General features: G+C 40.4%; 1 protein-coding gene across 6 annotated transcripts in view; it reads right to left on the bottom strand.

The window, feature by feature from the left end:
• The window catches only part of LOC121185668 (vacuolar protein sorting-associated protein 13B-like), a 362080-nt gene extending 347606 nt beyond the window's left edge, over positions 1-14474 (bottom strand). For 5 of the 6 annotated variants that reach the window (XR_005894381.1, XM_041043973.1, XM_041043971.1 and 2 more), the window contains exons 1-3: positions 14357-14455; positions 13441-13599; positions 11413-11556 (exon numbers count right to left, since the gene is read on the bottom strand). Coding sequence is in view for 5 of the 6 variants with exons in the window: in XM_041043973.1 (XP_040899907.1) it covers positions 11413-11556; positions 13441-13587 (291 nt within the window). In the remaining variant the exon portion in view is untranslated. Of the gene's footprint in view, positions 1-11412; positions 11557-13440; positions 13600-14356 lie in introns of all 6 variants that reach the window. The other variant, XM_041043972.1, reaches the window with a different exon arrangement.

Genomic DNA, 14474 nt, shown 5'->3' with positions numbered 1-14474 from the left:
TATTTTAAACTCTTGCCATTTTCTTTACGTTCAAACGAATTATCTGTAATTTGTGATTTTCAGAATCTTCATCCCTTTGTAATTACTGCAACCACAACAGAGAAGAGACAGACTTGTGGGATTTCTTTGGAATCATGTCAAAACAGGGCGGGGGGGGGGGGGCTGTTTACATAGTCTGTAATACCCAAAGTATTACTTAGCACATTTCATCCCTACAAACAGCTACAATGAAAGCATTAGGTTAATTTGCCAAGCATATGTCTTCTTTCTTTCAGAAGCTCAAAAATATAACACGTTCATTAAAGACGGGGGAGCGGGGACATGGAAAAGATTGCAAAGCATCTGCCAAAAAGGAGAATGCACAATTATAAAACTATTTCACTGTAAGGCGAGAGGAATCACAACGACAGCACTGGTGATGTCATGCTGGAGGTCTGTGCCAAGAATGCCTCCACTGTACCCAAGTCAAACTGGCTGTGTTTAATATCTGCCTCCAGCATGCCCAGAATAACAACAAACAGGGATCCCAGTTACAGACCAGACCCACAGGGAGCAATATAAGGACTTCTGACTTCTCAGTATTTCATTTGGATATCTTGTTCAGCCGTTGTTCTTGAATTATCTCCACCTGATATGATACAATTGGCTGCAGCTGTGGTGCATTTCTTTTACCGAGGCACAGCGAAGATCTGTGCAAAAAGGGGTTAATGTGAGTCCCACACTGTAAAACCACCTTAACTGTAAAGAGCCAAATGCAAGCTCTTCAACGCTGTACTGAGGTTCTGACTACAGCATCTCAGTAACATGGACTAATCAGTAACACTACTGTCCATAACTAGATGTGAAGTACATTTTATTGCTACTATGGACCTATTGCATTCTGTGGCACAGGCTTGAACCCTCAGACATTTTCTTTAGGTTTACAAGAAAACCTCAGGTAATACCAGCAAACACCAATTTAGTGTTTACAGTACAGTAGCTGTTGCTGCTCCAGTTTAAGTGTGTATAATTCTCCATTAATCTAGCAAATCTCAAAGCCAGGGTTTTCATGCATGAAATCACTTTCTTTGTTACAAAATTGCTTTTGTGCTGATTATTTCCCGACAACAATAAACCAGTTTGAAGTAAGACATGACAAAGCAGACGGAGAGCATAGGTCAACACTCTTTCATCCTGGCTAACAATGTTTGTTTTCCACAATTGTTGTTCAGACAAAGGATTTTAAGTCATAGTAACTTCAATCCCAAGACTTGATTAAAAGCCAGGGATCAGGAATTCAGACGGGCCAGTGACTAGTCCTGATGTAGGTGCCGTGATGGAATTTGGAACCTGGCTGATCACTGCTGTCTACATTTTCTTTTCACTGGCGCCCATTCACATTCTGCCCAGTGACCTCTTCATGTTAACAGACCATGTTCCTGCTGGTCCCTGCTCTGGCACTTTGAGTATTATTGCACTTGACATGCCTAAATGTTGTCTCACTGGTGAAAAGGAGAAAAAGAAAAGAAGAAAAGGGACAGGGAAAGAAAAGGAAAGAGAGTAAAGAGCGTGAAAAAAGAAAGAGTGAGAGCAACAACTGCTAGAAGAACAAAAAGCCAAGACAGAAAATAAGAAAAATACAAGTGAGACAACAGGAAAGTGGAGGGGAAAAAAAATTCAAAAGCGAGAGAATGGGAAAGAAGGAGAAATTGTTCCTGATTTAGATCTGAGAGGCTCTGGTCCTTCAGATGTCTCCATCAGCTAACCACAAGCCTGGGCTGAGCATGTGAGGCATGCTGCTTACACTGGCACAGCTACCCCCTAATGCTAATAACTGCAATGTGTTAGCTACAATAAAACACTCCACACAGAACCCTGATATACACATACACAGGCATGAGCAAAGACACACACACATCTTATCTGAGTCCCATATGACACGTGGGGGAATTCCCAATCACAGTGACGGTTTTCAGTGGGTTAATTTCTAATTGAAACAATAACCAATCCCTGGTTATTTGCCAAGTATTCATCGTGTAGTTAAACTTATTTCAGCAAAACCTGCTACTTTCCTTCATGATAAGAAAATAATTAATATTGTTTACAAATGGCAAAGAACATGAGTATCCTATAGAGAATGTTTCATCATCTTATTTTGGTGAGTTGCTGACAACTAGTGGCCAGGACCTGATTTTAACATAAACTGACATTCATCTGTCAAAAACGGAACCGTCCCTCTTCTGAGCTTTGGCCATTATGTCATACAAAGTATTAAGCACATTATACGAGACATAAGCACCCCTTGAAGGGTGTAAGCACCGGCCTCCGAGAAAAGTGCAAGCAGTGGCTGAGGCTACTCTGACAACTTAATTGCACACGTGAGGTGCAGCTGGAAGGCACAAACAGTAGAGGCCTAAGTGTTCTTGGAGAGCATCGATGTTCTGAAACCAGCAAGATAGAATAAATCAAACAGAGAGGAATGGGAGAGGACCTTCTGTCAATGTTGAGAAATACCAAAGCCATATTCCAGCGCACGAGCATGCAAGTGGAATGCAGCAGGCCTTACGTTTGCATACACCGTGATCCAATGCAACTGAGGTACTGTCAGCATTCATCAGCTTACTGAGAGGTGGAATATCGCCAGCCTCACTTTGGAAACAAATAATTTCAGGTGCATCCTTTGAACATCTTGGAGCCGTAACCCAGTCCCTGTCCATGGATCTCAGGTCTCTGAGGCCTGACCCTGGCAAACCTGCGGGAGAGCCGTCCTCTCTTTTATAGAGCATAATCAGATTTATGAACCACAAAACTAAGATCTGAGAAATTAAAAGTAAGATTTGAAAGGTTTAATTACAGTTAGGAAATTTAAAACGGGACTTGAACATTTAAAATTTGAATGCCTGCTTTATACTCATGTCTGCACTATAATGTGTTAATAAATATCTGAGTTTATGAACATGTCTTGCAAAGCTGTACATGGCTAGAGCAAGGAGGAGAAGATTAACTCTCTGTTACTGCTCGGGTTTGTCAGGACTGTTTTGAGCTGCTCTTTCAGTGTCAGATCCTCCCCCAATTAAAAGTATGTTAGAAATCCCAGAATGCAAAGCTGAAAGAGCAGATATGAATCTTTAAAGGAGATGTGTTAAATGTCTGCAAGTCATGCTCGAAAGCTTGACTTGAAGTCAAATTTTAATAGCACTGCAAACATTAAGAACAGAAAGCACATTCAAACTTTGACATTTTCACATCCTATTTTTTGCTTTAATGCTACAGCTTAAAATCATAATCCTTACTTTCAACTTTTCAAATATTAATTAAAGTTATTAAGTTATGAATTGTGAATATGACTTTACCTCATAGTTCTTGATATCTCTGTGATGCTGTGTCTTAAACCAATCAGCATCATGCTGGTCATTTTAAAGAAGCACTATGATCAGTGTGAAGCCAGGCTGATACACTCCTTCAAGCTCTCCATGTTTATTATCTTTTGAGCTATCCATTTGCCTTCTCCACACAATCTCCCTTTCTTCTCTCCACCACCCTGTGGCGAGTGACATGTTATGAAGTTATTTATAATATATTCTTCTTCTCTTACTCACACATTACAGGGGCCCGGGTCGACTAAGATAAAAGCAAATTTGACCAATTGTGGCACATCTGGAGCACGTGGAATCTAACTCAGATCCTTTTGAAACACACTAGCATCAGTATTGCTCTGGCTTTAACAACCATAAAGTGTTACCTTCAAATAAGTCACAGACAGAATCAAGATCTACAGGTGAAATGGATCACGTGTTAGAAACCAAATACAGGATTTACACTCTACCAAATAGTTTGCTACTGACTAGATCTGCATGCCTGAATTTATGGGGTAAAATATTGTGCTTCTATGGCATCATCATTTCTATAATGAGAGTGGAATTATTCATAGGTCAAAGGGGTGAGGGTCTGCTAAATGGAGCGCACTCTCACCCTGAGACATAAAACACAGACCACCCACAGTTTGTGTAACATGGAGTCATACAAGCCTACCTCTCTCCACTGAGAAATTACACACAGAGGCACCCAGTTACCGTGTTACTCCTTTTTGTGACTTTCTGTGACGCCCCAAAGAAAAAAAATATCCACCTCTGTAAATCTGGTTAAAGCAATTACATAAAGAGAAATGTCCCAGATCTGGTGGCCTTGGTCTACGGCCTTAGCACCTGAAAACAAACCGAATTAAAGTAAGTGAAATGATAGCCAGTTGTGTCACACTGACTCACAACACATAAACAATCATTTTAAAAGCAATATAAAGTGGTAAATATCTTCCCTCATTTAATGAAATCACTTCTTATAGTATCTATTCAGACTCATAAAGCAAATGGTGTTCCTAAGTGCAACACAATCTCTTCCAAGAATTCCTGTCTGAAGGAAGCACTGATAAAGCAAACATTAGCCTTAGCTGCAAGGTAATCGTCTCCAAGATTGCAATGTTACCAGGAGCACCCATCAAGTAATAGGCTCCACTGAGGGATTGCTGTAGTCCGGATGGCCTGAGAGCAGGGATTAAACTGTGGAGCGGCAGCAGCTGCCCACAGTGTATGGATCACCACTTGACTCACTGGATGCAGGAAGCTGATGGGTTAACCCCCCCCCCCCCCCCCCCCCCACTGCTTTCCTGTTTTTGAGGACTGTCTGAGAGGATGAAGTAACCTCATTCCATCAGGATCCCAAACCTCCACCAGACCTCAAAGACAAAGCAGTGTAACGCTGTGGGTTGTGTAGCCTTGGCTGACTCACAGGCAGTGATGGCTGGGTACAAGGCCCTCCGCTGGAATTACACACTTGTGCGTTGCCCTGTGCAGATGCTTTAAATCACTTTGGAATGCCAAACACAGACCAGTGTAATGGGTCACTCTATGTTGAGAACAGCATAGGCACCATCACAGAGGGAGCTTCTGGGAGAAGTTTACCTGAAGATCTTCAAAGCCATGGAAATGCTGCCTTGTTGTTTTTTAAAGAAAATGGCTCAATACAAACACACACACAGGGACCTACAAACTCAGACACCTTCATGGATACTCTCAAGCACATACGCTCCGATATTTAGTCTACTTCTTTTTCTATAGTGTTTTCTTTGTCTCTCATCGGAACGCATGTTCTGACTTCCAACCTGCCTGAGGAATCTACAGAGTGCCAACATTACTCCATCTTTTTATTATTTACAGTCAGAGATGGGTTTTGTTACTGCTTCAGGGGGTTGGATTCAAGGAAAATAGATTCGCCAAAGCTCCATGTCTTCGCCCTCTGTCTCCTCGGTCCTGAAGACAAGGCCCCGCTGAGCTGATGATCAGACAGATTTATGGTGCAATCTCTGTAAGCCATTTACTCCCTGAGAGCTGGAGAATCAAAGGCAAGATTTCCGGATGGCATTGGGACAGAGATTATCCAGTTTGTGCTATCTGATTGCATACTTCCACAGGCTGTTTTCTTTTACTTGTTTAACTTTTTCCTTTATGTTTTCTGACTTGTGAAAGATGAGCACAAACAGACTGGATCTCATTCTGTCAGAGGAAGACTGCACACTACTGAGGCTGACAGTGAAGGTACATTTGACTGCATGTTTCATTTTTAAGAATACGCTCCTCAATTTGTTCATTGTCACTATATAACATGTTCACACTCTGTCAACAAAAATTACATATCTCTAGTTCAACCAGAGAGCAAAGCGTAACTACAATAGACCACTACAACAGCCTGCACACAGAAGCTGGCAACAGCTTCCTATTTAGTAGGTTTCCTTTTTAGTGGGTTGTGGATGCAACCCCTGGGTGGCAAAACCACATATTAAAGCAGCAGCATCCAGAGTATAACTCCTCAACAGGGAATCAACTTTGCATCTGAAGTCGCAAAGTTTTAAAACCTGTGTGTCTGAACATTCAAAACTCGTTTATCACATCTATACATCTCTCTTTAACTTCCAAAGAAACTTCCAGCATTTTTTTTTGTCTAGTAGGTGGTAGATTTAGTGATGGAATAACAACTTGGGGTTTTTAAGAAGTCTTCCAGAAGGGTTTCCCTAATTCACATGTATTACCCATTATTTAGGAGCAATGAGGTTTGGTGGTGTAAAGTCCTAAAAATAGTTTGGAAGGAATCTTACAGAAGAAAGGGCCTAGTTGGACCATATGCCAAACCAACAAGTCTCAGAGGCACCTCCCCAAATCATCTTGAGGCAATGCATCAATCAGAACCTCCACATCAGTGGCAAATGCACTCAGCGGCCATAAAACTCCCAGATCAAGCAGCGAGCTGAGCCAAAACCAGAAAGACTCTCCTCGGTAAACCCAAGCCCTTATCTTTGTCTCGTAAAAAATAAAGAGTGCCTGAGAGTGTTATGATCCACTGTTAGAGTTATCCAGCCAGTTCCTCTCTGTCTTTGCTGATCACACCTCATCCTCAACATCTGGAGCAGTTTACCAGGATGTCAAGAAGAAAAGAAAATGTGCCCGTAATTTTGTAACATTACATCAATGTTAGCTGTTAGGTCTTTCATTAAAGCCTGAGTTCAGTCTTGCCAATTTCTGTTACTGCTACATCTATAGCTACAAATACAAAAATAAAACTCCTAAAAGATGGCTGCACGATAAATTCTATCTCCTACCAAAGGTTTCATCCATCTCCTCATTATAGGGAGAAGCTTGAGGGCAGTGATGCCCTGCACCAAATGCTCAGCATGACATACCAGCTCCAGTCTTCATCAAGAAAATTAAATATACCAAATACAGAAAATCTGTCCCAAATTTGAATAGTCTGGTGTGAAGCTGGGAAAACTTACTGTCTCCTTCCATGAGATTTCCATGGGGCAAATAATACACTGGATGGAGACCTTATGAGTTCTATTAATAACTCCAGTTTCCATACAGGCTCAGAATATAAATGAGAGATTTAAAAACCATTGTTTTATCCTGTGCAGCTGACACTGCTTTTTAATTTAGAATGAGCTCAGATCAAACTGTTCATTCTCATCAAGTAACTCAAGAGGGGCCACACTCAATGTGTCTTTGCACAAGAAGAAAGAAGTTTAAGTTGACTACACAAAACCCTTTCATCCCCATGACCAATCTCCTGTTACATACATTAAGCTCTTAGGCATAGACCAGGGCTTAGTCTAATTTCACATGGAGATGTCCACACTAATTGAACTCATACAAGAACAACAACGATTTACATTTTTTGAACTAATACAGAGTAGATAAATATAAAAGAAGAAGTTTTTAAATGTACAATAAATCTGAGAACTAAACAAATGTGGTAGTGATTTGAAAACAGGAATGTGGACTGCAGAAAGCACGCAAACTGTCTAAATTTCAAATAACGGAAGAAGCATTGACTCAATAAGACTTTAGGACACAGTAAAACATATATGAAAACTAATGCATTTTGTTTGTGAATGGCCTCCGGTTTGTCAAAATTAATGTCAAAACAAGTTGACAACATTTTTTTCTATTACCATACTTTCTGCACTACAAGTCCTCATTATAGCTTATTTTAAGCAATTACACTGTCAGCAGGAGCTGTAATCTCCAACTGCTGCTGAGCTCCCAAATTTCCACATTTGCTGGAAACTATAATTGTGAGCTGCTCTTGGTGCTTTGCAGATGGGCCCGATTGAGCAATCTCAATATCCCTAATATTACCCAGTTCCTCTCGAGGGGAAACATGAACATTAAAAAGGTCCAAATAATTCCGGTCAAATTACACAACCCTTAATGAACTTCAAAAGACGTACGGATGTTTTTACAGGCCAGCGTTCCAGCTTTAACAGTAATTATGAAAACAAACCATATTAATGATATCATTTATCATTTCCACACTTTGGCTGCATGAGGCCTACCACAAAGTTCCTGTCTCTACTGGACAACAGAGACACTAGTAATCTACTCAACTCAAAATGTAAGATTTTCCATCCACAGATCAACATTTTTAGCTCTTTTAAAATCCAGTGGGCCACAACCCAAATTACTTGAGGGCTTCAAGGAGAACTGTCACGACCCAAGTTTTGCATGCACCTATGCCAAAATCCTTGCATCCCTGCAAGGATCTGATTAAAACTGGACCAGAGCCGGACATGTATATGAATAAGATAAGTAACTTCCAGGGGAATGTAATCTTGTTTCTGTGAGACTAATGTGACAAAGGCCTACAGACCTTTTCCTTCAATCAAGGAAATTCTCTTTGGGCTAACCAAAGTGGGAAACTGCTCCCACAGAGATGACACAGAAAATGCTGCTGCTTTTTTTTTGTTAATGTTCTAACGTGTTGAATGTGTAATACAGATGAAATAAAAGTAATACAAGTTAGAGAATTACACAAATCTAAAGTATATAAGAAAACTGGCTTGCATTTTCTTGGCTTAAGAACACAGTAGTCAACCTTCTGCCTCCCACTCACACAGGAGAGAAGTGTAGCAGCTCATTTAAATTCCACACGCTAGAAAGACTTCTGTTGTAAGTCTGGCTTTGCTCCAAATTACGTCTCCTGGGTGTACATAACACTGAATTATTTGTCCAAATGTCATTTGCAATTCACCAAAAACCTTTTCTTGACTAGAAGCTTTTTTAGAAAACATCTGTAACAAACAGCTGTTTTGAGATTACATGCATTACACCAGTGCCGGTGCTGGTGCACGGGCTTAAGCTGTGTATGAAGCATAAAAAACAAGTTTAAATTTCCATTGAACTAGAAACCTGATCGCATGAGCAGTAGCCACCTGCATAGTATGATATTTACCATTAGTTCTGGGCAGCTCAAGTGTTACAAATCTTTTTGCCGCAGTCTATGTAATTAGCTGTAATTGACTTCCCTTGAAATGTGTTTCTTCTGGGACATCTGGCCTTGAAACCTCAACCTTCCCATAAAGGGCCAGTGCTGAGTTACACTTTCAATTTTGCAAACCGCATGGGTGGCAAAGGTAGGACCAGGCTCTCGTGCAAAACTGAATGTAGGAAAAATGCCTTTCATAGACACAAATGAAAATCTGTATCACTAAACTGAACACAATAATATAAATATTACTCTTTGGATAACTGTTCTCAGATTTATGCCCACGATGATGCGTGACAAGTGACATTTCCTATCAATAATCTACACAGAGCTGATTTAAAGGTGAGGTGTGGAGTTATCTTCTAAACAAAAAAAGTCTCTGTTTTTCTGTGTTGCCCACCATCTGTGTGTATTCTTAAGGTCTTACAAATATGGTGAATACACGTTCTTCCTCATAAGGCATTTACGAAGCTGATTTGTCAGGGTTGAAAACTGTATCGTTTACATCTATGTTTACCAGCCTGCAGTTCTCTTCTTCTCTGCCTTTGTTAAAGTGACACACAAAATGGAGACCCAATTATTAAAAAACAGGACCAGGTCAAAACCTATGTGCAAAAAGAGCAACAACCAATGAGGAAACTTAAACACTCGGCCAGTCGCCCAATGGGGCAACTTCATCAGTCAAGTGGCATTCAGCTGACCGGTGGTGTAACTTCAGTCAGTAACAGACATTCATGTTACATTACAACAACATTACATTTATGATGTAGCTCATGAGAAGCACTGTTCACTGCTTTTTGAATAAAACAGAATAATGACATACTACAGACGGAGGTGGTGCAGCAGTGAATAGTACTGATCAGGTTCAGTAAAGTCACCTCAGAGTTTTGAGTTTGTCTGAATATTTCTGCTCAGTGGTCAGAGAAGCTGTTCCTATTTTTAAGGAACAACTTTGCTGAGTGAAAGTACTGTGCTTTCCTGAAGGGAAACCAAACTGGCAAACTTTTTAAATGACAAAAATCTGGGGAAAGAATAGCTGATATTTGTTTTGTGCTGGAATCCATCTGTTTAAAAAAAAAAAAGGCAGATACTGCTCTTGATAAATTGAAAGAGCCTTTGCAAATATTTAATTCTGGTGGTATGGATGACAACACACTTTCATCCACAAATTCTAAAATGTGCTCCTCATTGCAGCTGGTATTTACATCTCATGCCAATGTGCTTTTTCCCCCAGAAGCCTTTAAAATGTAGATTACAATCCAAATCACTGTTTTAAAAAGAATAAATTGATCATCCCGCCCCAATGAGGCAGTGATTTATTTGCTTCTGGTTTCTTTGTTTGTTCTCCTCCTTTTTCAGTGCATTTCTCATCAGAGTGATTAAGCATGAGTAAGAAAGACAAAAGCAACTGCTATTTAAAGCAACATTACGCAGCTATTTCACCTTAAAACGACAGCTTTTAATTCATTTTGATGGTACACTGACTTGTAATAGGGAGAATGATGCCTCTTTCGTTCCCACTCTGTGCCCTGAATGCCTGTTCCTGCATTGTGTAACTTGTTGTGTTGAGCTTTACGCCTCTACATCACACACAACCAACTATGGGTCTTCAGCGAGCTATAAGAAGAGACGAGCTTAGTATTCTCAGTACAGACATCATGGCAGAGGGGAGGAGACTAGCTCAGTGGTGTACTGACCATCAGGCATTCTGGGACAAATCCTGGTAGCAGTCCTCATTCGGGGTGCAAAGTGTGCTGCATCTGTTCTGGGACTAAACTCACTGGACATGTCAGATTAGCTGAATGCTGACTTGACATGAGCGAGCAGCATGATTGCTGGATTGTACTGAGATGACGATTTTGTGTTTGTTGGCCTGAGGGGTTGACGGGCTTTGTTTTCTGTACATGAGCTGTTAGCTTCTATAGGTAAATGCTTCCAGTATCCTTAATCACTCGGAGCCCGACAGAATTTAATGCACCAGCTCTGGATTAAGTTCTGTCATTAGCAAATGTGGCTTCACTAAAACAGTCCAAAACAAATTCTCCCAACTTACAGAACCAAGACCTATATTCTCAATTTCATGCTTGTATGAGGGATGATTGGCTGTCATCATGCCAGCTCATTACAGACAGAAAGCTTTGAATCACAATCTGCAGGCCAGAGATAATGTGTCACAGAGTCAAATGAGTGCACCTTTCCTCACCAAACCAACTTGAAGAAAGGGGTGCCATGAGCAGTGGGTCATGAAACTCCTAAAGCCAGAGGGACTGATGCTGCTGATCTGAGAAGCAGCTGAACTTAAAAAATGGTAATAAAAACCTGTCATTTAGTTTCTCTTCATGTTATTGTACATTCAAAATTACAGTATGTCTTTGTCGCAGCAGAGCTTTGCAGGGTCAAAAAGCTCATCATGTTTTATTTTTTTTATATATAAATCTGTATTTGTTTACTCAAAACAAAGGCCAAAACTTCTTGGAAACACAGAGAGAAAAATGAATGAGAAAGCTTGACTTTGGCGTGAGGAGGAATTTTACATAAATAACAGGAAGAGCTGGCCAGCCCCGTTTGGGCCCTGTAGAGCAATCAAGGATGTAATACTTCTCATACCAGTGAAGAACTAACCTGGGCTCCATCCCTCAGCTTGAGAATGCACTCCATGGTGTTGATGGTGATGACTACAGGCTCTGAGCCCAGCTTGGTCCAGGGCACATGGATACGCAGTTCATGGATATGGCCACTCATGAATGTAAAAGGTAGCTTCAACTCCTATAAACATGCAAAGACACAGACAGATGAAAACAACAGAAAAGAATAATCTGCACCGTAGCATCACATCTGCAGTGCAGACAACACTGAAGCTGCGACTTCAAGATTATTTGGACCTTTCATCCATCTGTTTTCTACACAGCACTTAGAAACTAATATTTGAAGACGAGAAGATAGTAAAAACAACAACTACAGATTATATAGAGGTCACGCTTTTAACAAAATCAGCCAGATTTTCTCAGAGGCAGACAAATCACAGTTCTGCATCTTGAACTACTCTGTGTAAGAACGAGTCCCATGAAACCAGACTGCCTACACACAGGCCTCACATGCCTCCTCTCTAAGTCTAAGCCAAAAAAACTAATAACCAAACATATTTCTAAGGAAAAGCTGGATTTACAGTATGTCTGTTCAATAACCCTCACAATGTTTCACTAAAAATTACTTTTTATTTTAAGAAGATGATCTCTAATTGCACATTTTAAAAGAGGTACTGTCCAAATCAAATGCAATAAAACAAAGACAAAGGGAGGACAATTGCCAAGGTTTTGACACAGCGTTACATATCAAAATCAGAACGCGGTTCCCACTGTCGGTTGGCTTGAAGCTGCTTCCAATAAGAACTTTCATCACAATCTCTGTTGGGTTAGGTAGTGTTTTGGTCTGCTCTTCAGAAGCAGTCAGAGCCCACTCAAGAGAGAATTCTTTTAACTCATGGTAGATTGATCTAATCCAGACATTACAAGTGTAAAAAAGAACATTGTGTCAAAATAACTCCGCAGAGCAAAAACTCTGAGTAAATCTATCTATCAAACTTCCTCCAACATGCTGTGCCACAGGGGCGGTCGTGGCGCAGCAAGTTAAGAGTGCGGCTTTGGACCGGCCTGAGATTGGAGGGTTGTAGGTTTGATCCCTCGACCAAGAGCAAAAAAACAGATACGGTGGAGGTGAAGGAGACGCGCCTAACCCTGCCTCTGCGACCATGGCTGTAGTGCTCCTGAGCAAGGCACCGATCCACCCCAGCTCCCCGGGCTACTCCTCTGGAAGCCCCTGCCCCTGATTCTAGTCAAGGCAACGGACCTTAACTACACTATATACATGGTAGCTAACATGTAGACACAACTGAATGGAAAAATATATTCTACAAGGAAACATGCTTATCTTCCGCTCATCAGTTCCTTCCAGACCATTTGCTTTATGTTGTAAGTGAAATTATTTAAAATCTAATCTAAAAGTTAAATGTTAGCGCTGCCATGTCTGTTTAACTATGGAAGCACATTGCATTCACAAAAGAAAAAAAAATTTTTGGAAACCTTGTCTCATACTTATGGCAGATAATAATGAGATCTGACTTTAAGTTAATTACAAACACTTGGAACTCTTCAGAAGTCGCCTGAGAACAATCAAGTTTTTAAGATTTCTTCAGCATCTGAGTAATTCAGTGATAGTTGTCAGTACATCCAATAGTAGACTGCAAAAAGGAACTCTTAATAACTAATTCGGCTTACTTTAATTTTCCTAAATGTGAACAAATACAGGCTAAAAAATGGGGCTCATATTGCAGCCCACAGTAGAACTCACTGTATCCATGGAAACATTTTACTTCCTGTTTCTTGTAAAGGTTTATATCTGTTCACACAAGTAAAGACTTTTATTTCATAATTACTTGATCCAGATCTCGTAATTATGAGACAGTAAGTCATAATTACTAGACAAGGCAGGCCTCAGTCTACTACTACTAACTACATGGCCGTCCTACAAACAAAGTATTTACCTATTATGTTCAATTAGATGTGAAAATACAATGTCAACCCAATGAGTATTGTCTTGGTTTTATAAGAAAAAAAGTTAAAGAAAGCAAAGTTTACATTCTATATACAGTACCTGTTCCAACACATCCAGCTTCAGGTCCAACTTGCTGAGCACCACGTCTCCTCCCCAGAGAGATAGCTGCAGGTCAGATGGCTTCAGATTCTTGATGTACTTGTTTACATAGCTCATGAGGAGCGGGGTGACATAGGACTCCAACATCTTGTTCCTGTCCTGAGCACAGGCCAAACATTAAACAAAACATTGTGATGTAATTCAACAACGTGTTTGTTTGTACACTACAGCATGAATGTTTAAAGTTTCCTTTTTCCATTATATCTCAGTCTTATTTTGAGGCTTAGACCAGAGAACAAACATTTTTCCACAGCAGGTATTTTGAAACGTCACAGGACAAGAGGACAGGTGAAATTAATAACATTAATGATGGCTGCATTCAAGGCAGCAGTAGATGCCAGCTCACCGGTATTATTTACTGGGACACCTAAATGCAGTGATGTCATAATTAAAGATATGATATGCACCTGAGCTTTTCCTGAACAAATCAAACTATATGCATGAAAAAGACCCAGTACAACAGGCTCATATTCCACTAATATGTAAAACTTGAGGTTATATTAACGGCTTCATATTAGCCTCAAGCTTGATATCACTTTTTATGCTTGCGACTTAAGAGGAAACGCCAGCAGTAGTTAGCTATTCTGTTTAGGAATGCACGGTAGCGTAACTAAATATAACATGGTGTTTTAAACGAAGCCGTGTCATGCTACGTAGTAAACAATTTTACGTACTGCGGAGTAGTTAAAGCTAGAAAGGCTAGTTAAAGCCTACACTCCTGTCATTCTATCTATATACACAACAGCAGCAGAGCAAAGAAGCTAAGCTAACTGAGAAGAAGTCGCCCTAAGTGCGTTGGTTTCAGTTGGTTAAAACGAGTGGCCACTGGTAAAATGATTAAAAAACCTATCCTTACTTGACTCCCGTGGGTCTCCTGAAGCGATTTCTTAAACTGGAAATTTAATATAACCTTATCATCTCGTTAACGTTAGCCACATCTCTCAACGGCTTCGGCTCAAACGTCATGAGTAAAC

The sequence above is a fragment of the Toxotes jaculatrix genome, chromosome 8 (genome assembly GCF_017976425.1).
Source record: "Toxotes jaculatrix isolate fToxJac2 chromosome 8, fToxJac2.pri, whole genome shotgun sequence".
NCBI classification, from domain to species: Eukaryota; Metazoa; Chordata; class Actinopteri; family Toxotidae; genus Toxotes; species Toxotes jaculatrix.
This window is presented reverse-complemented; position numbering and strand designations above follow the sequence as displayed.